At 43.8% G+C, this 24,044-nt stretch overlaps 2 protein-coding genes across 3 annotated transcripts in view; one reads left to right on the forward strand and one right to left on the reverse strand.

Annotated features, from left to right (window-relative positions):
* The window catches only part of INCENP (inner centromere protein), a 66,433-nt gene extending 63,836 nt beyond the window's left edge, over positions 1-2,597 (forward strand). For both annotated transcript variants that reach the window (XM_068259423.1, XM_068259422.1), the window contains exons 17-18: positions 687-843; positions 1,829-2,597. In XM_068259423.1, coding sequence (XP_068115524.1) covers positions 687-843; positions 1,829-2,037 — 366 coding nt within the window. In that variant the 3' untranslated portion in view covers positions 2,038-2,597. The remainder of the gene's footprint in view (positions 1-686; positions 844-1,828) is intronic.
* A 1,671-nt stretch (positions 2,598-4,268) lies between these two features.
* Positions 4,269-24,044, reverse strand: part of SAXO4 (stabilizer of axonemal microtubules 4) — a 54,365-nt gene continuing 34,589 nt past the window's right edge. Inside the window, exons 6-11 of the mRNA XM_068259534.1 lie at positions 23,396-23,502; positions 22,487-22,555; positions 19,425-19,511; positions 15,735-15,815; positions 9,582-9,670; positions 4,269-4,430 (exon numbers count right to left, since the gene is read on the reverse strand). Coding sequence (XP_068115635.1) covers positions 4,313-4,430; positions 9,582-9,670; positions 15,735-15,815; positions 19,425-19,511; positions 22,487-22,555; positions 23,396-23,502 — 551 coding nt within the window. The 3' untranslated portion in view covers positions 4,269-4,312. The remainder of the gene's footprint in view (positions 4,431-9,581; positions 9,671-15,734; positions 15,816-19,424; positions 19,512-22,486; positions 22,556-23,395; positions 23,503-24,044) is intronic.

Genomic DNA, 24,044 nt, shown 5'->3' on the forward strand with positions numbered 1-24,044 from the left:
CTCCAGTTCATAAGTTGGGAAGCACAGATCAAACTTGTACTGCGTGCTTCGCTCAACATCATGTTGGGGGGGGGGGGGGTGTTCCACAACATTTTTTTCCCCCCCTCCGCCACTCACAATTGGGGGGGGGGGGGGGGGGATTGATGCTGCCTACTGAGGCTCATCTGCCTATGGGGAGGAGAGCTGCTGAATACTTGGTGCACATCTAGCCATTTCTACTGGGTACGGGATGCCTCATACTGGAAGCACATCTGGCTATGGGGAAAGGGACTGCCTAGTACTGGGGGCATGTTTGGCTACTTGTACTGGGTAGGGGGATGCTTCATACTGGTTGCACATCTGGCTATTTATAATGGAGAGAGGCCTTATATGTGAGTCATTCACTTTTCCTGGTTTCTGAGGGAAGTGGGTACCTTGGCCTATATACGAGTATATATGGTATGATGGCAGACCCAGGCAATCTGCTTAAAATTAATTTAGTCCTATTGTAAGGTTGATGGTACAGTTCTGTGGACCACCTTGTTTGTTTGCTATGAAGTTGTTGGTTATAGTGCATGTAATACCACTTAACAAAAACACTTCTTAAACTTTTAAAATGGTTGTGGTATTCATGTGATGTGGTAAAATGCAGTATTGTCCATTCTTCTGGAAGATTTCTTACCAGACATACAATATTCTGTCTTCAGAACTCGCCCCCTTGTGAATCCTACGAGATGACTCCAAAGGGTTATAAACCCCATCCACCCAAACTCAATATAGATGACTACGGTATGGACTTAAACAGTGATGACTCCACAGACGATGAGTCTAAGCCACGTAAGCCCATCCCAGCATGGGCGTCTGGTGAGTGTTTCCCAGTTTTATCATAATAAATCTTAAAGCATAAAAAAAAGTTAGTCTTACTGCTGTAGGGGGAATCTTCTGAATGCTTGTGAGGAATGACATGAGTTGAGCAGAATCCAGAACATCTGGCTCAGATGAGTTCCAGCAGTCCAGATCTCTTGGCCGTGCATTGGGGGGTTCAATGCAATGGAGGACCTGGACAAAAACCATTTAGTACAAGTGTTCCCTGGAACCCCAGGGTTCCTTGAGGACTTCAGGGGTTCCCTGGCATTTTTCCTCCTGTTACAGGCTGAGAATGTCAGTTGTGCTGCTCTGGCTCCTCTTCAGTTTCTATTCTCACCCTGGATGGTGGGGAGGGGTGGGAGCCAAATAGAGCACACTTATAGGGGGGTACTGTAAAAAAGAGGCGCTAAACTTGGGTCAGAATAATGAGTACACTTAAAGGGACACTGAGCAGACCTGTTAAAAGCACATCTGAACTTACCTGGGGCTTCATCCCGGGTCCCGTCTGTGGTTCAGCTGGCGGCCCTGTTAGTGCGGCTGAAATTGTGAGCCACTGCGCCTGTGTGGCCCGTCCATGCACCTGACTATCACCCACGTCACTGTAAACCACCTGGGCATGCTGGTTCAGTCTTTCAAGAACTGTGAAATGTTGCTTCTAATGTTCTATTAATTATCAGTACTACACATACAAATCATTGTCATAAGGTTTTCTTCGCTTCAGTGTCGCTGTAAAAAAATTCTGCATGCTTGTATTGCTCATAGGTACTTGAGTTTTATACCATTGGATCGCTTAGGTGCAGGTAGAACCTAATAAAATTTGCTATTGCTAAAGTCCACCTGGAAACCTAGTCATTTCTTTTGAACCTAACATTGAGACAGCTTTAAAAATATGTAGTGTACGTTTTTGTTTTGCTAAAATAGTGCTAAGGTTTTTCTCATAGTGTGTTTTTTTTTTTTTTTTTTTCCCCCCCAATTTCTGCAGGAAGTGAGCTTTCCCAGTCAATACAACTTCAATACTACCGCCCCATGGATCTTGACAAAGTGTTTGGCAAAATTGAGAGTCCAAAACTGGAGGACATGTTTAATAAAAAGAAGCCCCGGTATAAGAATCGTACAAGTTCTGCAGTATGGCACTCGCCACCACTAAACTGCAACCGGCCGCTTCCTCCAGTGGGCCTGACCAAATACTGATCTGGGGCACTGCAGGCTTGCCAACCCACATCTCGGACTACTGCTTGCTGCTCCATATGTGTTTCTCACTGTCTATTTTTTATATTACCTGTCTATCTTATATATTTGGTAGGGAAAAGGGGTAGTTTGTGGGTGAGCGATTGTATTTTCCAATAAAGCTTGAAATGTATATGGACTAGGTTGAGCGACTAGTAACTTGTATTGGTGTCCTGTAATTGCCCAAAAGTAATCAAAAGCTCTATTCACTTTACTGGCTAGCCAGACAGTGGATTTTGCTGTAATTGTTGGAAGTACAGGCGCCCCCCTACTAACAAGCAGGTTCTGTTCCAGGAGGTTGTGAGTTGAATTTGTGCGCTGTCCTGTGTTGAACATGGTGAAATGTGGATAAATGCTTTACTCTCTGACAAATCTGGATTTGAATATATATTATTACTATGTTTGTGGTCACTTTTTTAATGTTATTAAAGTGTTTTTAACTACTTACAACAGTTTATACAATGTTGTAACATTTAACAGGAAAAATGTGTAATAAAAAAAGTACTGTATATTTTGTACATGAAGACAGCTTTTGTATCTCTGAAACTGTTGTAACTCGAGTCATCTCTAAGTAGGGGACTGTCTCTCTATTGAGCAGTAACGTATGGGGACTGTCTATAGGGCATTAATGTAGGGACTGGTTTCAATTTATCAGGCATTACTGCATTTGGTAATGCTGAAAACAGCTGATTTTTTCGGAGCAATTTGTAAAATGTCAATTCATCACAGTGCTTCTGGCAAGCTGAAATTACCAAGCTGTGAGGTAAATTACCGACTTGTGCAGTAAAACGCGGACAAATTTCAATTCATCAAGATTACAGCATGCCATAAAGCCCCAGTGTCACATTTGATAATTAACGGCAGCTGTGGTATATCAAACAGTGCGGAGACTGACTCACAGAAGCAGAGAGATTAGCTTTGACTAACTGGAGCAGAGAGGCAACAGCATCGGTCTCCTGCAAGTCCCTGTGATAATATACAAAGCCTTCTTGGAAGGGTTGAGCTTTACTAAAGCGTCTGTAACGCTGATTGACGTGAAAGCAGTCTTTTAGGTATGTGGTAAAAAGAGTGGTACTCACTCAACAGGGGAATGGCGTGCTCAAGCCTCAAGGGTTCCCCGCACCTGGGATCCAATAGACAAAAAAATCCAGTTGGAGGCAAGCACTTCCGAGAGTGTAAAGCTCTTTTATTGAATCATCAATAAAAACATGTGGCTATACGGCGACAGCCCGCTGTTTCAGGACTCAGCCCTTTCTCAAGCCGAAGTGCCCACTTCGGCTTGAGAAAGGGCTGAGTCCTGAAACAGCAGGCTGTTGCCGTATAGCCACATGTTTTTATTGATTCAATAAAAGAGCTTTACACTCTTGGAAGTGCTTGCCTCCAACTGGATTTTTTGACATGAAAGCAGTGGCAGCCCCAGGACTGCTGCATGCCAATTGGTGTGAAGTCCTGGGGCGGGGTTTTGCAGATCACGCTCTCTGCTTGATTACTAGGTGACTGTTAGATTTACTCTGTACAGCTCTGCGATCTAAGGCAGCCTGAGCGGCAGGGAAGCTATCCGCTGTCACAACATGAAGCCTATGACTGCTCATCGCGCTGATTGGGTGGTACAAAATGTGGTACAAAAAATCATCTGACTTAAAGAGAATCTGTACTCTAAAATTCTTACAATAAAAAGCATACCATTCTATTCATTATGTTCTCCTGGGCCTCTGTGCTGTTTCTGCCACTCCCTGCTGCTATCCGGGCTTGTAATTGCCATTTTTATGCAGTGTTTACAAACAAGACATAGCAAGTGATAGGCTAAAAGGGCAGTGTGAGTCATACAGAGTGCAGGGTCTTGGAGAGGGTGTGTATAGTTTCTATCCAATCACAAGCAGCACATTCCTGCCTGACTGTGTGAGCCCGACAGAAGAAAAAAAGATTAGATCATATAACAAAGATAATACAGCCACTGTGCAACTAGGAAAGGCTGCAGTAAGACGGAGCATATTAGAACAGGTATAGGAACGTATAGGATAGAAGAAATAAGGCTCAAAATGTTAGTCTCTTTAACACCCAACTCTTAAGTTTATGAAACTACTGACTCAGACTCCAGGTACCCAAAATTGCTCACATTCCTCAACTCCCCAGCTCTAAAAGAATGTGAAGAAGGAAGCTACTATTTAAAAAGATGACAAGAACTCTGAGTGAAGTCACTTTCAAAGACAGGGATGACTTTATTATTTTGGCCTTGCATCTAGATACCAGTTACGTGAATTTCGTTGTTCACTGAGAAGCCACTGTGGAGCTGATTCTGTATGCCCCCACGAGTCCAGCCTTCTCGATCTCTTCCATACGGTGCTAGATCTATGAATCTGGGATAAAAGAGAATGACACTGTTCATGTTCTGTAGTGGTTAGTCTGTCAAAGAATCACATCATCAGCTTCTACATGAAGCACATCTTCACGGACAGGACGAACTCCATTAAATGTCTCCAGACTGGATATTCATTTGGAACATTTGTCACTCAGTCACTTAAAGTGGAGCTGAACTCTTGCACAGTACAGAATGAAAACTGAGAGAAATGTACCCTGTATCTACTTAGCCTATTCACAATCATTTGTGTCTAATCACAAATTGTAATTTGATCTCTTTGTGTCACATGACTGCCATGGTACAGATGGCAGATACGCACGTTTAAAAGCACAGGCTGTTAACAATATGTATTCTTCCATGAATCGGGAAATACAAATCCTAAAATAAATTTGCACTGATTCTATCAGTGGTAACTAAAATGTTTTTAAAGGTTATTATGCTGTTGTATCTTTTAGATCAGAGAGGATATTTTGAGTTCAGGTCCACTTTAAAATGTTTTTGATACCAATTAGAAAACTTGAATAAGTGAAAACTTTACATATGTAAACTTGCACACAGAAATGTACATTACAGCTTCTCCACAGACCCTGTGGGTTTCTGTGGAGAAGGTGGATGCCAGCATGGGGGGGGGCTAGGGAACAGACCCTGAAGGCGAGTAATGCCTGTCACTAATGGGGATATTCACGTGTGCTATGCTGGAGCACCTGAGCCACCCTACACAGTCCAATAGCGATTAATGTAGAACTCCATCAGGATGCTGCTGGCTTTGTTGCGATAAAGGAAATGTGTTGTGTTGGGAATAAATGCAACTTCCTGTCCGATTGATGGGAAGTTGTATCATCTGTACATGTCCAAACTGTTCCTGATCAATAAAATGATTTTTCCAATAACTATGCAAAATTGATCCCTTTATGGATCAGAAACAGGTGGCAAATAATCATGATTCCTGATGATTGGACCGGAGGTTGCATTGTGTGTTCTCAGCATAAGCTTCAATATTGCTCTCACTTCAGGTGTCCTTTAAGCTTTTGTCACTTCAAACATCCTTCATAGTTCAGCTCTTCTGATGGTTTAGTGATAAGCCTGGGACAGGTACAATGTTTGGCTGCTTGAGTTGTAAGATGTGCCCAATTACCATAAAAACTTGAGGCTTCCCAGCTTATAAGGTTGCATCAATTACTCTTATGGCCAGGGATCACTCCTCTCCTAGTTATCGGTGATGGTGGGTCCAATGAAATAGCTCTTTAATGGTACCACTGTAGAGCCTTGTATGCTAGACACTAATCTCATGATTCTAAGTGTAATCTGTTTTTAATCTCCAAGTAGTAAAATTCCAATAACTGATAAATGAAGGTAATAAAACACATCTGGTGCCCTGGATACTCTGTAAGTGAATTGCATATGATAAAATCAGATCTGGTGCTGCTAGCCTTCTACTCCAATGGTTTTGCTATTCAGTGTCCCCAGGAGTACTGGAGTGTCTAGCTGCAAGCATTATTACAAATAAACTAAAATTGCTCCAGGTGAGATTACCGGTAAATGGATACAGTCCATGGAGTCCATGGATTGCCGAATGTGTCATGTTCTTGCTATGCATTATGGGGTTTGTACTGTATGTAAAGGATTATATGCTAAGCATAATAGCAGATCAGTCACATGGTCCATAACCTCCTCTGATGACTAATGCAGGGATTGTAGGAAATGTAGTTCCAGATCTGCAAAATGGCGCAGGCAATCTAATATCCACAGGCTCGTCTTACATTCGGTATCTGCCGATTGGTCATAGATTTAAGCATAGATTTAAAGAAAAAGAAAAACTAGTAATTACTGCGGGAATTGTGGGTAACAGTTTAGGAAACCACGTCACCTTCAGTGTCAACGCTATCCCTGCCATACATTACTCAGAGTAAACATGCAGCTGTGTTCCACACTACTGTACTGAAATAATGCGTTGGGTCCTTTGTGCGCCATGTGAATCGCATTGACAGTCACATGGCTGATTTTCCGCGCTCCAGTAAAGACTAAGACACCATTATATAAAAAGCCGAGACACTGGGTAATTCAATGTGTCCATAGAAAAATCAATATGTTTAAAAAAACAATTATTAGGTTGAATGATAGAAAATATATGAGCATTACAATTTATACATCACCAAAAACCATATAGGGACTTTAATACCCTTGACATTATTGCTAACTTAAGGATTGGGGGAAAAGTTTGCCCTAATGATAGACATGGACATTAGAGGTAAATGCAGTAAGAAAAGCATGTGATTAAACTGCAAACTGTTCTTCCACTGTGGAATGCCATGCAGATGATCACATGATCTGATGATGCACAATTTTACAATCCTATATGCATCAGATACAAGCTGAGGACCAACTGTAGAGGCTAACATAAAATTAGAAAAATTTCCAGGATGGAGACCAGCTGGATTTTTAGACTTGGGCTTCGATTCATCAAACATTACCGAATTCGGTAATGCTGAAAACAGCTGACTTTACAGATCACATAGTAAAATGTTAATACATCAAAGCTGTTACCGCATGAAAAGCTGACATTCCTGAGCAGAGAGATAAATTACTGACTTGTTCGGTGATTACATCAACACATGTCAGCAAATGCCAATTCATCAAGCTTACAGCATTCCAACGTGTGGTGATTATCTCCAGTCTATCTCCCTGTCTATAACAAGCTTAGAATGCCTTCAGTGTGGCTCCAGATGCCTTTCGGTGGTGTAACCCTTTGAGTCCCTGTTTGAAAATGCAAAGATGCTGATGGTGAAATCACCAAGCATGACATTTGTAATGTCTCCAGAAAGTTCATCTACGTTGTGGCAATTAAGTAAAATGTTAGGAAAGATTGATGGACAGATTCAGAGCAGCAGAGGCAGAATAAAAACCTGTAAATATAACACGTTTACATCTAAAGGGATGTCGGGATGCCTTCTATTGTAAATGCCTCACAGCAGCTTGTAACAACACAGAGACATTCCAAGCTGCTCTGCACTGCTCTGCTGTTATCAAACAGCCTTTGATGAATTGAAGCCGTAGTAGTTAGGTAACTTAACGAACCTCTACCACACATGGGAAAATATTGATGAATTAGCACAGTGAAGTGTAAAATACCGAATGCGGTATTTTAACGACTGGGATTGTGTTATCGAACAGCCTTTGATGAATTAAAGCCTTGATACTTAAAGAAAACCTGTAACGTCAAAAAGTTCCCTGGGGGGTACTCACCTCAGGAGGGGGAAGCCTCAGGGTCCCAATGAGGCTTCAAACGCTGTCCTCAGTCCCTCGGGGGTCTCGCTGCAGCCCTCCGAACAGCAGGGATGTAAATATTTACCTCCTGCGCAGGCGCTATGGCGGATGTCGGCTCCGAAGTATGCAGAAATACCCGATCGCCATCGGGTCTGCTCTACTGCTCAGGCGCAAGTCTCTGGCGTCTGCGCAGTAGAGTGGACCTGACTGAGATCGGGTATTTTCGCCTACTTCGGAGCCGTAAAGCCGCAACAGCGCCCCCGCTGGAGCCTGCAAAGGTAAATATTTAACAGGCTGTCGGGCAGCTGTTCGGAGGGCTGCAGCGAGACCCCCGTGGGACAGAGGACGGCGTGGGAAGCCTCATTGGGACCCTGAGGCTTCCCCCCCTCCTGAGGTGAGTACCCCCCAGGGGAACTTTTTGATCTTACAGAGTCTCTTTAACCCCCTTGCTGGTCCAATTCCCGTGGCAAGGGGGCAGCAGAGCACTTTAAAAAAAAAAAAAAATTAAATAATGTAGCGAGCCCAGGGCTCGCTACATGATAGCCGCTGAGCAGCGGCATCCCCCCACCCACTCTGATTGATCGCCTCTGGCGATCAGAGTTAGCAGGAAATCCCGTACAGAACGGGATTTCCTGCTGGGCTTCCCCGGTCGGCGGGGCGGGATGACGTCGGGACGTCAGAGGGAATCCCGATCCACCCCTCAGCGCTGCCTGACACTGATTGGCCAGGCTGCCCAAGGGGTCTGGAGGGGAGAGTGGCGCGGCGAATCGGCGGGTAGCGGCGGCGAACGCGTACCACATGCAGGTAGCAAAGTGCTAGCTGCGTGTAGGGAAAAAAAATTTTGAAAATTGGCCCAGCGGGCCTGAGAAAGCCTCCTACGCAGGTTACCCCAACCTGAGCTCGGGATAACTGGCAAAGAGGTTAAAGACCTAAGGGCCTCAACATAGAGCAACCTAGACCTTAACCTTCCTGGCGGTAAGCCGCGCAGGAGGTTTTCTCAGGCCCTGCTGGGCCGATCTGCGTAATTTTTTTTTTGCTGAACGCAGCTAGCACTTTGCTAGCTGCGTCAGCACACCGATCGCCGCCGCCCGATTCGCCGCTATCTGCGCCGCCGACGAGCCCCCCCCCCCCCCCTAGACCCCTGCGCTGCCTGGCCTATCAGCGCCAGGCAGCGCTAAGGAGTGGATCGGGTCTCCCTTAGACGTCATGACGTCGGTGACGTCATCCCGCGGGGGAAGCCCTCCAGGAAATCCCGTTCTTTGAACGGGATTTCCTATCGCCAGAGGCGATCAGAGGGGCTGGGGGGATGCGGCAGCGCTGCCCCCTGGCGGTTTTTAATAGACCAGAAGGGTTAAAGAACAAATGAAGTGAGAAGTATATGGAGGCTGACATACTTATTTCCTTTTAAACAATACTAGTTTACTAGCAGCCCTGCTGATCTATTTGGCTGCAGTAGTGTGTGAGCCACACCTGAAACAAGCATGTGGCTAATCTGGTTAGATCTGACAATGAAGACAGAAACACCGGATCTGCTGCATGCTTTTTCAGGGTCTATGGCTAAGTGTATTGGAGGGAGATGATCAGCAGGATAGCCAAGCAACTGGTAACGTTTAAAAGGAAATAAATATGGCAGCCTCCATATCCCTCTTGTTACAGTTGTCCTTTAACTGTCTCATTTCTACCCCTGGTGACACTATTGCTATAGGTTCCTTTAGGATAATGGGGTGCACTTTACAACTCAAACATGAGGTGTTGATGACAACTACTGTGCAGGGTTTTTATTTTGGATTTACTCACAGAAAGGACTTGTGTATTCTGGCAGCATTGTGTTGGACATTTGTATTTTGAAAGAAGAGAGATGTCTGTTTAATGTTTTAAGCAATACCTTTGATTGTAGTTAGTCAGGTAATGTATAGGAGGCTCCTTCTCAGGCTGCACATATTTTAGATTATTGTTGCTGTACCCAGATGCTTCCTGAAAGATAACATTTCACTGAGTTAGGATTTTCATACAGACCCTTTTACTGGTTGGTTCCTCTCAAATTAATAAAATGTGAATAGAATTACTGGGTCTCTGGGAGTTTAATGGAGATAGGTATACCAAATTAGTCAAACAGAAAATCACGTGCCATTCACAACTATAAAACCTTGATTTTTATTATCAACATTTTAAAAATCGGGAAAAGAAACATTACAAACATATAGATATACAGTGGTGTGAAAAACTATTTGCCCCCTTCCTGATTTGTTATTCTTTTGCATGTCTGTCACACTTAAATGTTTCTGCTCATCAAAAACCGTTAACTATTAGTCAAAGATAACATAATTGAACACAAAATGCAGTTTTAAATGATGGTTTTTATTATTTAGTGAGAAAAAAAACTCCAAACCTACATGGCCCTGTGTGAAAAAGCGATTGCCCCCCTTGTTAAAAAAAATAACTTAACTTTGGTTTATCACACCTGAGTTCAATTTCTGTAGTCACCCCCAGGCCTTATCCACAAATGAGAGCCATTATCCACAAATGGCAAAAACATGGAACAGTGATGAACCTTCCCAAGAGTGGCCGGCAGACCAAAATTACCCCAAGAGCGCAGAGAAAACTCATCCGAGAGGTCACAAAAGACCCCAGGACAAGATCTAAAGAACTGCAGGCCTCACTTGCCTAAATTAAGGTCAGTGTTCACGACTCCACCATAAGAAAAAGACTGGGCAAAAACGGCCTGCATGGCAGATATCCATGGCACAAACCACTTTTAAGCAAAAAGAACATTAAGGCTCGTCTCAATTTTGCTTAAAAACATCTCAATGATTGCCAAGACTTTTGGGAAAATACCTTGTGGACCGACGAGACAAAAGTTGAACTTTTTGGAAGGTGCGTGTCCCGTTACATCTGGCGTAGAAGAAACACAGCATTTCAGCAAAAGAACATCATACCAACAGTAAATTATGGTGGTAGTAATGTGATGGTCTGGGGTTGCTTTGCTGCTTTAGGACCTGGAAGGCTTGCTGTGATAGATGGAACCATGAATTCTACTGTCTACCAAAAAATCCTGAAGGAGAATGTCCGGCCATCTGTTCGTCAACTCAAGCTGAAGCGATCTTGGGTGCTGCAGCAGGACAATGACCCAAAACACACCAGCAAATCCACCTCTGAATGGCTGAAGAAAAACAAAATGAAGAATTTGGAGTGGTCTAGTCAAAGTCCTGACCTAAATCCTATTGAGATGTTGTGGCATGACCTTTAAAAGGCGGTTCATGCTAGAAAACCCTCAAATAAAGCTGAATTACAACAATTCTGCAAAGATGAGTGGGCCAAAATTCCTCCAGAGCGCTGTAAAAGACTCGTTGCAAGTTATCGCAAACGCTTGATTGCAGTTATTGCTGCTAAGGGTGGCCCAACCAGTTATTAGGTTCAGGGGGCAATTTCTTTTTCACACAGGGCCATGTAGGTTTTGAGGTTTTTTTCTCACTAAATAATAAAAACCATCATTTAAAACTGCATTTTGTGTTCAATTATGTTATCTTTGACTAATAGTTTACGGTTTTTGATGAGCAGAAACATTTAAGTGTGACAAACATGCAAAAGAATAAAAAATCAGGAAGGGGGCAAATAGTTTTTCACACCACTGTAAAGCAAAAGAACCATGAGGAGTTGTGTTTAGTACAATTGTTCATAATACATCAATTTTCACAAACCACCTAGGGTAAGATACAAACAGCTTTCCTTATTGTAGAGAAGGACACGCCTCCAAATGAACTACCAAAAGTGCTTTGCCAAGTGCATAGCTTTGGAAAAATATCTAAACATATACAATAACTATTGGTTCAAGCACTTTAGGTAGTTCTTTGGGAGTAGATGGAAGTAGGTGACTTCCCCCCTCACTTTACACTGCTCGTTGTCATTGGGAGAGGAGAGCCATGCTCAGAAAGGTGAGTTGAAGAGATCCTGTCACTAGCATCAGGGCCTTTCATCCATCAGGGAAGATGTAAGTATGCAGCACCCAGTAACCCATAGCCTACACCTGCACAACCTGTTTCCTGCAGCTACATGGCACCTGCATAGCCCCTACCCAACACTACATGGCACCCAGTACTGTTTAGCACCACCTGCAGCTTGACACCACATACTCCTTGGCACCGGCTGCAACTTGGCACACAGAACTGCTTGGCGCCTTCTGCAAATTGGCACTCAGTACTGCTTACTACCTGCTGCAACTTAACAGTGCAGCTCTTTACCCAATACTGCTTAGCACCAGCTGCAACTTTGCACCCAGTACTGCTCGGCACCCACACCAACTTTGCACTCAATACTGAAAGTGCTGGGTCACACAGGACCAAACCTATATTAAATTGTAATTTTTAGGCCAATTTTTTTTTGCCCAGCAGGTAGTACTTTACTGAGCGAGGGGCAGTGCTATACATATGACCCTGTCAGCGCACTCTGCCGCGGGGTCACGTTTGTAATTTTTTTACACCGCAATGCAAAAAAAATAGTGTAAAACCGGTCTTAATGGTTCTTTAAAATCTGGTCGCAAATTGCGTGTGTATACACACACACACACACACACACCACACACACACACACACACCACACACACACCACACACACACCACACACACACACACCACACACACACACACACACACACACACACACACACACACACACACACACACACACGAACACAGGCACACACACACACACAGATGAACACAGGCACACACACACACACAGATGAACACAGGCACACACACACACACAGATGAACACAGGCACACACACACACACAGATAAACACACAGGCACACACACACACACAGACAGGTGAACACTGGCACACACACACACCACACACCACACATACAGATAAACACACAGGCAGGCACGCACAGGTAAACACTGGTACACACACAGTGATGAATACCGGCACCCACGTTTGAACACAGGCACACACAGTGTAGAATAAAAACATCTAAAAATAATTGAAAAGAGGGAAGTTGTGGTGGACTTACCTCCCTTGTAGACAGACAGACTTAAATCTGTTATTTTTGGTTCTCTGTCAGAGGCAGTGGCGTAGCTAAGGAGCTGTGGGCCCCGGTGCAAGTTTTAGATGGCCCTCCCCCAAGCACTCCATACATAACAATTAATACGGTGCATCAAAACCTGCCAAGGACTTGGCCATATTCCAGATCTACATTAGTTTTTCTACGTACAAATATACTACACTATATTGCGCACGCACGCACGCACGCACGCACGCACACACACACACACACACACACACATTCTCCAAGGGACCGTGCAAAGTAGTTTAATATATCAGAAATTGCCATACTCAAGGACTCAAAAAGTATACTTTAGTACTCTATCTTGATTCCAATGTCCAAGTTAGATCAAAATTGCACACTGCTCAATATGCAGGGATTTGCATGCAATAACCAAGCAACCGGAAGCATAGGTCTTACTAGTTAATGCAGGTACAGTACTGATAGGGTGCTCCTCTTGAACACAAGGAATCCATTGCAGGAGATTTGGGCGCAGCCAGCGCCACCATAGACCGTAATAGGAATTCCACCTATAGCAGCTAACACTGAGTAACTTCGGCGACCGTCAGCTGAAGTTACTTTTGAAACACTGTAATTCGGCCTCCAGCAAAAGCTGCAGCCGAATGACATCATTCCCTACCATCCACATCCACCTGGAGGGGAAACTAGTGCAGCAGCAGGATAAGCCATATACCGGCTGTATCCTGCGCCCAAGTCTGCCGGCTGCAATTTCCTTCGTATGCATCAGGCAGCAGCTTACAGAGGAGACATAGGTATCACTTATGAGGTAATCCACGCAGGCCCAGAGTAGTGTGCAGTTAGGCTAAAAATGGCTGCCAGACCGACCACAGCTCATGGGTCTCTGACCGACGTGTGATTTATGCTCCCACTCACTTTCCCACTATTGGCAGATACATAATACCACAGATGCCAAAAACAGGTACTCTATAACAAGTTCTATTTTATTCGGGTTTACTATACCAGGTACTACTCCCATATACTTATAATGGTGCTTGGGCAGTACCTGGACATTTAGTTTACTATGCCAAAAGTTTTATTATATCATCGTTATATATATAGTGTAACTTATGGGAGAGAGCAAGACATGTCTGTGCTAAGAAAACCTCCAACCCCCCCTCCAACTGTGTAATGGGACGGGATGCCAACTGATCACAAACTACCTGTTACACAGCAGGTATAACTAGTTGTGACTACCGGCAGTGTATGCTATTGTTACAAGCTCTATACCCCCACACTAAAGCAGCACACAAACCTAAATTAAGAATTAAAATTAAAAAAGGCTTCATCAGGGGTAACAATGCAAGGTGCAGTGTGGTGAACACAAAATAACCCTAGTCAGAAATGATACGTAAGGTAGTGAAAGTTTATTGTTTTAGGTTTGTTGGCTTAAGTTAGCCTTACATCAGACGATGATTGGCAGATTCGACCAAGAGACAAATCTCTCTCTGTTCAAATCTGATCTGAAAGAGATCTGTCAGTTGCCCACATACCGCAGACCAATTCCAGATTTCAACATGAAATCTCTCGGGAATCAGACGCATCTGCCGCTGTTCCCCTAATGTATAAATGTGCATTTTAATGCATTACCTGTCCTGTGTCGCAGTGCCCATCCATGTTCCCAAATCCGCCGCTCTTCCACTAGCCCTATGCACACTGCTGGCATTGCACGTGTGTGACGTCACACACGTGCGGCGTGTACGAGGCTAGTGGAAGAGCGACGGATTTGGGAAGACGGATGGGCACCGCGATACAGGACAGGTATTGATTAAATACACAAGAAAGTTTGCCATTTCGGACTCTCTGCCTTTTCTCACGCTGTGTGGTGTCTCTTTCGGGGGAGAGCCTACACAGCTTGAGAACGAGAGTCCGAAACAGTGTCTGTCACTGTATGGCAACCGCTCTGTTTTTATCCCAATAAAGAGCTATTAAATACACTGACGTGGTGCTGCGGAACATTGTTCTTGCTACATTAGACCCTGATGGGCTACAGGGTTTCTCTGCTGTAGCACAAGTCTCTCCCCATTGGGTGCTGGTACACATATGCACACATATTCACATTTATACATTAGAGGAACAGTGCCGGAGTTTTGTCGCTGTTCCGATATCGCTTGCCGTTACCACCACGCACTCATTCAACTACGACGGCCCGACATCTTGAAGCATGTCTGATCGACACGCTTAGCTCGAAATTGCCTGCATCCTCAATCGGGCATGCACTTGGCGGCACTGATTCGATGGTCGATCGCCCGCCATGTAGCCTGATGTATGGCTACCTTAAGTCTGAAGGCATAGAGCTTGTAGCTATACACTACACTGCAGGTTATTACAACTTATTATACCTGCTGTGTAGGTGGTGGTCTGTGACTGGTTGGTGAAGTCCTGTCTCATCAAATTCTTAGTCCTGCAGAGAGGGGTTTCTTAGCACACAGTTTATGCATATTTGTGTCTTGCTCTCCCCTGTATAAGATATTGTTCACACACCTACAACTTTTCTGACACATTTTTAAGAACCTATAAAAGTTACATTTTAATAGATTTGGTGACCCAGTGCTTGTAGCTTAACCCTATATACATTGCACTGGAATGATTCTGCGTTGTGTCACAAAACGTAATGCACAAATATAGGGCTTGATTCACAAAGCCGTGATAACTCTTATCACGGGCACGCTAGCGGTTTTGCGCGCTATAACGCGCTTAACATTAGCGGGCAAATGCAAATTTTCGTGCGCAATTGTGGCCGGTTTCGTGCGAAAATTCACGTTTTCGCACGAAAATAGCCACGAATTTGTGCACAAAAAAACACTAGCGCGGCCGTAATAACAGTTATCGCGGCTTTGTGAATCAAGCCCATAGTGTGAAAGGGCCCTGAATCTTTATCCACAGTCTGTTATGACTACACCCACTTGACAGCTAATGTGCATTTCCTGGGATGACAAATAAGCCAGAAACAGCCCTGGCCATATACCAACCTTCTTTCCGAGATAAACTCTTCCCAAAAGATGATCCCTCTGCTTGGAGCAGTCAGTAGGCCGGGAGTCATCACGCAGAGCCTGTGTTGCATATGTAAGTGTAGAAAGCAAAAGAACATCATATATTAGTCTCACATTTTTTTTAAACCACATGAAAAGTATTTTGTATTTTTATCTCTAAGGCTAAGTTCACATTGGGGCTGTGCAACTTTACGGAGGCAAAAGTTGCACTGTAATATTAAGTCTATCCGACGATCAGAGTGCATCCGGTGCAATGCGATCCAACGGACTACAGTATAGCAACTCAGTGCATGCAGTGCATTACCATTGACAGTGAAGCATATGTTTATGGACTGTATGCTTCAGTGTATATGACGGGACTGATTTTACAAGTAACGTAACGCAGCTCCCACTGTGAGCTAGCCTGAGTGTTCAGTATACAGGAAGTTATCATTTTAAACATGCTTAAATTAACCTAATTTGAAATAAAATACGCCACCAGCCTGTCTAAAATAACAGGAGTCTAGCGGGTGCATTAGAAATGGTGGGTGGTGGGCAGAGGTGTCACAGTGCACAAGACATGGCTCAGGCGTCAGATCGCCTTGCACATACAGTTCTTTACTCGTTTTAGAAAGGATTACTGAGATCGAGAGCAATACATGAATTAATAAAGATTTGGTACTTGACAGATACTCTTCGAGACCTGTTACTCCACAAGGATTTAAGTACAAAGGAAGTCTGAAATTCGGTACCCAACACAAATGTTCTCTTCTCCATACTACCTAAATTTTGATGTAAGCGCCTAAGCAGGTCCCATTGTTCACTTGTACAGGGTATAGGCCAGGTCACACAGGTATGCATAAAGGATTTAATTATATTATTAAGTTAGAAACTGCTTTGATGGAAACACTGACTGCTATAGTGCTAAGAAGAGTCACATGATCAGATGACCAGCCAATGGAAACATGTTGGAGGAATTAGTAGGACTTTTACCTCTGAAAGTAGAAATGACATGACAAACAGAGCAGCAGAGTAGACATCTGCAAATATTTGGGCATTGGCTGATATTAAAATATAACATCCATAAATCTATGCAGCACACAAATTTTGTGAAATAATGTCTGGTTTACTGTGGTGAGAGAAATAAGACAATATTACTATCCATGTAGCTAGGCTGAAATCTAATAGCTTATTAATAAAGCTCATATCTAGAAAGATCCTCTAACTGCTGTGCAATTATCCTCTGTCAAGCTACCTGACACCTAGTGGCTGGTCAGGTAGACAACCTGATAAAGCTAGTGCAGTTGCTGGATCACTGAAGCTTTGTTCACACTGTGCCCTTTGTGTTGCGCAATAACGCATTGCATTAGTGCATATATATATATATATATATATATATATATATATATATATATATATATATATGTATATATATATATATATATATATATATATATATAGTATATTGTATATATATATGCAAAATATAAGCTATAACAATGAAAACGAAAATATATACTGGTAGTTAAAGTCATAATAAGCCTAGTAAAACATTGATAAATATCACCGATATTTTACTACAACTACACCTAACCCTACTCTCACACAGAACCTTCCCTCTACCGATGCCTAACCCTCAGATCCCCCCCTGGTGGTGCCTAACCCTAAGACCCCCCCGATGGTGCCCAACACTAAAACCCCCCTGGTGGTGCCTAACCCTTAGACCCCCCTAGTGGTGCCTAACCCTAAGACCCCCCCCTGGTAGTGCCTAACCCTAACACCCACCTGGTGATGCCTAACCCTAAAACTCCCTCTGGTGATGCTTAACCCTCAGACCCCCCTGGTGGTGCCCAACCCTAAGACCCCCCTGGTGGTGCCTAACTCTAAGACCCCTCTGGTGGTGCCTAACCCTTAGGACCCCCCCCCTGGTGGTGCCTAACCCTAACATCCCCCCTGGTAATGCCTAACTCTAAGACCCCCCTGGTGGTGCCATCCCTTAGACCCCCCTGGTGGTGCCATCCCTTAGACCCCCCTGGTGGTGCCTAACTCTAAGACCCCCTTGGTGGTATCTATACCTAAGACCTGCCCTGGTAGTGCCTTACCTTAAAATCCCCCTTCCTGACGCCTAACTCTAAAACTCAATTTCTCCACTGCAATATTAAAGTTCAAAATGATAATTTACACAATTATAATTCTCAAAACAAATTTCAAAATTATATTTATTGAAACATTAATTCTGAAAAAAAAAAAAATTTTGGGCGGTTCTGGTGGCTGCTATTTATCAGACGCCCAAATTTCTTCTTGGCAAATAACATGAATACAAAAAGCAATAAATCTGTAAGATAATGAAGTTAAAAATGATAATTTACAATGTTGTAATTCTGAAAACGAATTTGAAAACAATATTTCTTGAAACATCAATTGTCAAAATGAAAAATCGGTTGGATGGGCTCGGTTCCCGCTATTTATCAGACGCCCTAATTTCACCGAAAACACTGCGCATTCAACACCCAGAAGCGCATCTTGTATATTTGCATATCACAAAAGGTACCGGCCAGCCAAGGAACAACCTTCGTGTCAAGCAGATTCACTTTAATAAATCAGTTGCGCAGGGATACAGATCGGAGCATACACTCCAGGTGCGGACAAAGTTCGGAACATACACTCCAGCCGTGGACACAGATCGGAACATACACTCCAGCTGCGGACACAGATCGGAACATACACTCCAGCCGCAGACACAGATCGGAACATACACTCCAGCCGCGGACACAGATTGGAACATACACTCCAGCCGCGGACACAGATCGGAACATACACTCCAGGTGCGGACACAGATCGGAACATACACTCCAGCCGCGGACACAGATTGGAACATACACTCCAGCCGCGGACACAGATCGGAACATACACTCCAGATGCGGACACAGATCGGAACATACACTCCAGCCGCGGACACAGATTGGAACATACACTCCAGCCGCGGACACAGATCGGAACATACACTCCAGGTGCGGACACAGATCGGAACATACACTCCAGGTGCGGACACAGATCGGAACATACACTCCAGCCGCGGACACAGATCGGAACATACACTCCAGGTGCGGACACAGATCGGAACATACACTCCAGCCGCGGACACAGATCGGAACATACACTCCAGGTGCGGACACAGATCGGAACATACACTCCAGGTGCGGACACAGATCGGAACATACACTCCAGCCGCGGACACTCCAGCCGCGGAAGTTAAAAATCATAATTTACAATGTTGTAATTCTGAAATCGAATTTGAAAACAATATTTCTCGAAACACCAATTGTCAAAATGTAAAATCGGTTGGACGGGCTTGGTGCCCGCTATTTATCAGACACCCTAATATCTTATTTGGGCGCCCAATAGCCGATATTTTGCATTTGTGCCTGTGAGGCGCCCAAACAGTCCATTAGCCTCAGGTGCCCAAAGTTCCTGTTCCCGTGAACAAAACCTAATGTTCTCCAGTGTTTTCTAGCCTTAGCATATTAACCCAGTGTAGGAGGCAGGTCACTCAAGAAAGCTCAGTAGCAGCCATTTTAAACAAGACAAAAATGTCATACGGTAATGCTCACATGTACCCTGATGATTTATAGGAAGTGTGAATTTTAATGCTAGGACTATTCCTAGTGGCAGGCAGTAACAGGATCTTACAGTGGGACGCAGGACTTGGTCTACTTCTCTGGAGAAGCCGCTGTCTCTTTCTGAGTTCCTTGCTAAAGCTGGAAGAGGTTCTCTTCCCTGCAAAACAAAAAGATAAAGGAATTAAAGTTATATTTAAGACCCACCTGAAAATGTTCAACTCGTAGGCTGACTCCCAAAGCTGATATCACTGATAGCACTTCATTTCAATTTGAAATGAACCCACAGCTTAGGAGACATGTCCTGCTTGAAACTAATCTGTTCATCCAAGATTTGTGTTGCTATTATCCCTTTTTCCCCTGAGGCCGGCTTCACTGCACTTCCGGCGCAGCGTACCGCCACATGGCGAGTGTGAACTACACCATAGACTTTCATTAGGCTGTGGTGGGGTGTGATAAATTTACAGCACCACCCCAGTATGAAAAGACTATCAAAGTGTGAAGCGATTCTAATGTAAAGCAATTCTAAAAAAAAGTTATATATTCACCTATGGAGAGGGAAGACTCTGGGTCCAGTAGAGCCTTCCCAATTAACGCTCGGGCCCCTCATTCCAAGTATTCGGCCAACTGGTCGAATGCGCCTTCAAGGGCCCTCTGACAGTCTCCGAAGCACTCGTGGCCCCAAGTGCTTCTGAAGATGGGCAGCTCCGTACTGCACAAGCAGGCTCTCATGCAAGTGCAGTATGGAACCACCCGTCTTCAGAAGCAATCACGCCCATGAGTGCTTCTTAAGCCTTCTAAGGGCTCCTGGAGGTGGCAAATTTGAACGGGGGACAGTGCTGGAACGAAGACACTGTGAGAAGACCAGGAAGGCTCTATAGCATTCAGAGCCTTTCCATAGGTAGCTTAGCTTAGTTTTTTATTACAATTGATTCACATTTGCTTTAAATTTGAAAATTGTCTATGAAATTGAAAGTCTATGAAATGTCTATGAAAACCATTTCAGACAGATTTGATTTGATTAATATAATCTGACTAAAACTCTAAGGAACAGTTTACTAATGTACTGTATTGCCATCCATGCATTCGCACGGCTCAGCTATTAGGACCATGTCACACGACAGCCAGTTGCCACTGCTAGTCACAAGTACTATGATGCTAAGCAAGCATGGACTGCTATTGGGAAGGGGGGCTCTGGGGGTGGGTTGAGTGTCATTGCTTACCTATGGTGGGGTGCTGCTCCTCTGGCCCTCCCATCTGCCATCTCTGGCCCTGGAACTGCCATTTGCGGCCTCTCCTGGGGAAGATGGCGGATCACATACAGATGGGGCCAGAGGAACACCACCCCACAGATAAGAAATGTGGCTCACCCAATACCCCCCCCCCCCCTTCCCCCCGCCTCAACCGCACACTCCATTACAAACCTCCCTTATGGGGAGGTTCATTTTTAGTCCCAGGTGTTCAGTATATACTGTCATATGCATTTCGCAGATACTGCTTGGAGCGTACACACTGCAAGCTAGCAGGTATATTGAGGTGGATTCACCCAGTTTGCATTCCATACTGTATTGGAACTTTTGGCAGCCTGCTAGATTGTTGACAAGAACATCACATCTTGGAAAAGAGACCCTGTGTTGTCTCGAAGTGATGGCATTGTTGTCACTCAGCACAATAACGTTTATACAAATAACAATGGAGGTGCCAGCATATAATTAATGGATTTGAGATTGTAGTGGCATCAGCCACTCGTTTTTGCCTTGGCATTCCATATTATAAGGCAGTTGGCGAAACTGGTATGATTGCGGATTACCCACTTTGAACCTATTTACTGTACATCATTCAAAATTCACATTGCAGAAAATGGATGTCCTCATCAAAAGGCAACACAGCATTCATTAATCTACAAATGTTAGTTATAAAGCCTGCTCCGTATGTAAAACCTCTGCATGCTTAAAGAGACACTGAAGCGAAAAAAAAATGATGAGATTATGATTTGTATGTGTAGTACAGCTAAGAAAAAAAACATTAAGATCAGATACATCAGTCTAATTGTTTCCAGTGCAGGAAGAGTTGAGAAACTCCAGTTGTTATCTCTATGCAAAAAAGCTATTAAGCTCTCCGACTAACTTAAGGGGCCCATACACTCAGCCGATTTTCTGGCCGACCGATCGATCCCGATCGATCGATCGATTGATCGTTTGCAAATCGGTTGGCCAATCGACCGATCGATGGCCGATTTCGATCGATTTCGATGGATTTTCATCGAGCTGGCAGGATGGAAAATTTAGGTCGATCTGATGAGATTGCTTATCAGTTTGCATTGGCCTTAATGGAAATCTGATGGCAAAAAAAATGCCATCAGATAGAATTCCAATAGATTTCAAACTGAAATCTATTGGAATTCTATCCTGGTAAAAAATGTTCTAAAAACGCATCAGATAGATCATCAGACGCATTTCTTATCTATCTGCTGCCAATCTGACGAGTGTATGGGCACCTTTAGTCGTGGAGAGGGCTGGTATCTGACTTTTATTATCTCAACTGTAATTGAACTGTTTACTTTTCCTCTGCCAGAGGAGAGTTCATTACTTCACAGACTGCTCTGAAAGACTCATTTTGAATGCTGAGTGTTGTGTAATCTGCACATATTATAGAGTGATGCAATGTTAGAAAAAACACTATATACCTGAAAATAAAAATATGAGAATATTTTCTTTGCTGCTAATCTTCTAGTAATTATTCATAGTACACAACCAATTCATTATATCATATATTTTTTTTCGCTTCAGTGTCTCTTTAAAGTGGACTTGAACTTTTGCACAGGACAAAAAGAAAACATAAAGTAATGCATAGAGAGTTTAGCCTGTCTAATTCTCCCTCATCTGTGACTAATCACAACTGTAATTTGATCTCCCAGCGGTGTCAGCTGGCAGCCTTGGCAGAGCAGCTATTTTGTAAACACAGGATGTTAACCCTATATCTGCTTCCATGAAAACAGGAAGTAGACACACTGCAGATTAATTGCAGGATTTGTATCAGCTGTAACAATTTTTTTTCTTTAAAGGTTAGTAGGATGTTGCTTATCTTTTAGAGCAGAGAGGAAATTCTGAGTTTAGGTCTACTTTAATAGTATACCTGCAGTGTGGAGAGAGGCAGAAAATCAGTCTTGGTGATACTGTGTCCTATCAGTCGGTGATATCCCTTCTGGAAGACGAGACAGATGACATGTATCAATGACAGTATTATCAAAAGCTCAGACGCACTATGACAATAGAGTAAAACTGCCATAAATAAAGCTCACTAGAAGCAACTAGAGTAATGCTGACCATACACCTAAAGATTGTCCCTTGATGCGGCAAAACCGATTGATTTATATCGGATCAGAATTGATTGTTACCATACACAACACAACAATTTGCAATAGATTACAGAAGGGACTCTACTGAAAAGCAATCAAACTGCAGTGTTGCACTGCCTCAGATAGGTTGTTAATTTACTGCTGCTCCAGCCCCTACCCTGATCGATCTACAGCTTCTTTCCTGTCTGATCAATACTTTCTACAGAATACCAGTAACTATTTGTTCAGCAGCAGTAACATGACGCCTCCCCCTCAGTTCCTCTAACTCACAGGGGAGGAGTGTGATCAGTGGCGTAGCTAAAGAGCTGTGGGCCCCGATGCAAGCTTTACATGGGGCCCCCCCAAGCACTCTATACATAACAATTGATACGGCGTCCCAAAATCTGCCAATGGCAATTCAGCGTCAGAGGTGCAAGAATGGAATGGGGAACAGTTTGTTAATGATTGCCACTGTTCAAAGCATCTATAGAAGTGATTATTATGAGCACAGGACCAATAGAGAGCTAATACTGCAGTTGAGGGAGGGCCCTTCGGGGCCCCTCTGGCCCAAGGGCCCCGATGCGGTCGCTACCTCTGCAACCCCTATTGCTACGCCCCTGAGTGTGATGCTACTATAACAAAGGGATTACAGCGATTGTAGAAAAGCGTACATGTAACAAGGGTGCCACTGCACTATTATTGCTTACCGGCACACGATGTTGGGAAAATGGATCATGGGTGATGGGTTCCAAGTGTGACTCCTCAGTGAATCCCGAATTTTCCGTGGCTCCAATAGCACCATAGGGAGAAGAACCTTCAGAGATGAGTGAGGTTCATTATACATCAGTAAACACAATACTTATAAATGTCTGCAATAAATTGTATCACGAAAGGCAGAGTTACCAAATAACAGGCATCAAGACAGGCAGCCACCTGAGGCCCAGCAGCTGTGGCACACTTCCGGTATAAATGATTGAATACCTCAACTCACCATCAGTCACTAGATGCATGGTGTGTTCTATCTGTGTAAACACCACTTATCAGCTGCCACAGACACAATACAACAACAAACAACATTTGCAAAGTACTTTCCTACCATAGGACTCAAAGCGCATAAGCATGGCTCAGACCAGATGATTGGTAAATTGTGTTACAGAGGAAGAATTCTACAAGTCCGCAAATGCCAAGCTAAACAGATGGCTTTTCAATCTGGATTTGATTAATTCCAGGGATGGGGCTGTCTACTGGGTGAGGTAGGGAGTTCTAAAGGGTGGGGGCAGCATGACACAAAGCTCTAGCGCCAATGTTTTGAGGTGCATTCTGGGAGTGACCAAGTTTATGGATCCTGCTGATCTG

This window comes from Hyperolius riggenbachi, chromosome 11 (genome assembly GCF_040937935.1).
Source record: "Hyperolius riggenbachi isolate aHypRig1 chromosome 11, aHypRig1.pri, whole genome shotgun sequence".
NCBI classification, from domain to species: domain Eukaryota; kingdom Metazoa; phylum Chordata; class Amphibia; order Anura; family Hyperoliidae; genus Hyperolius; species Hyperolius riggenbachi.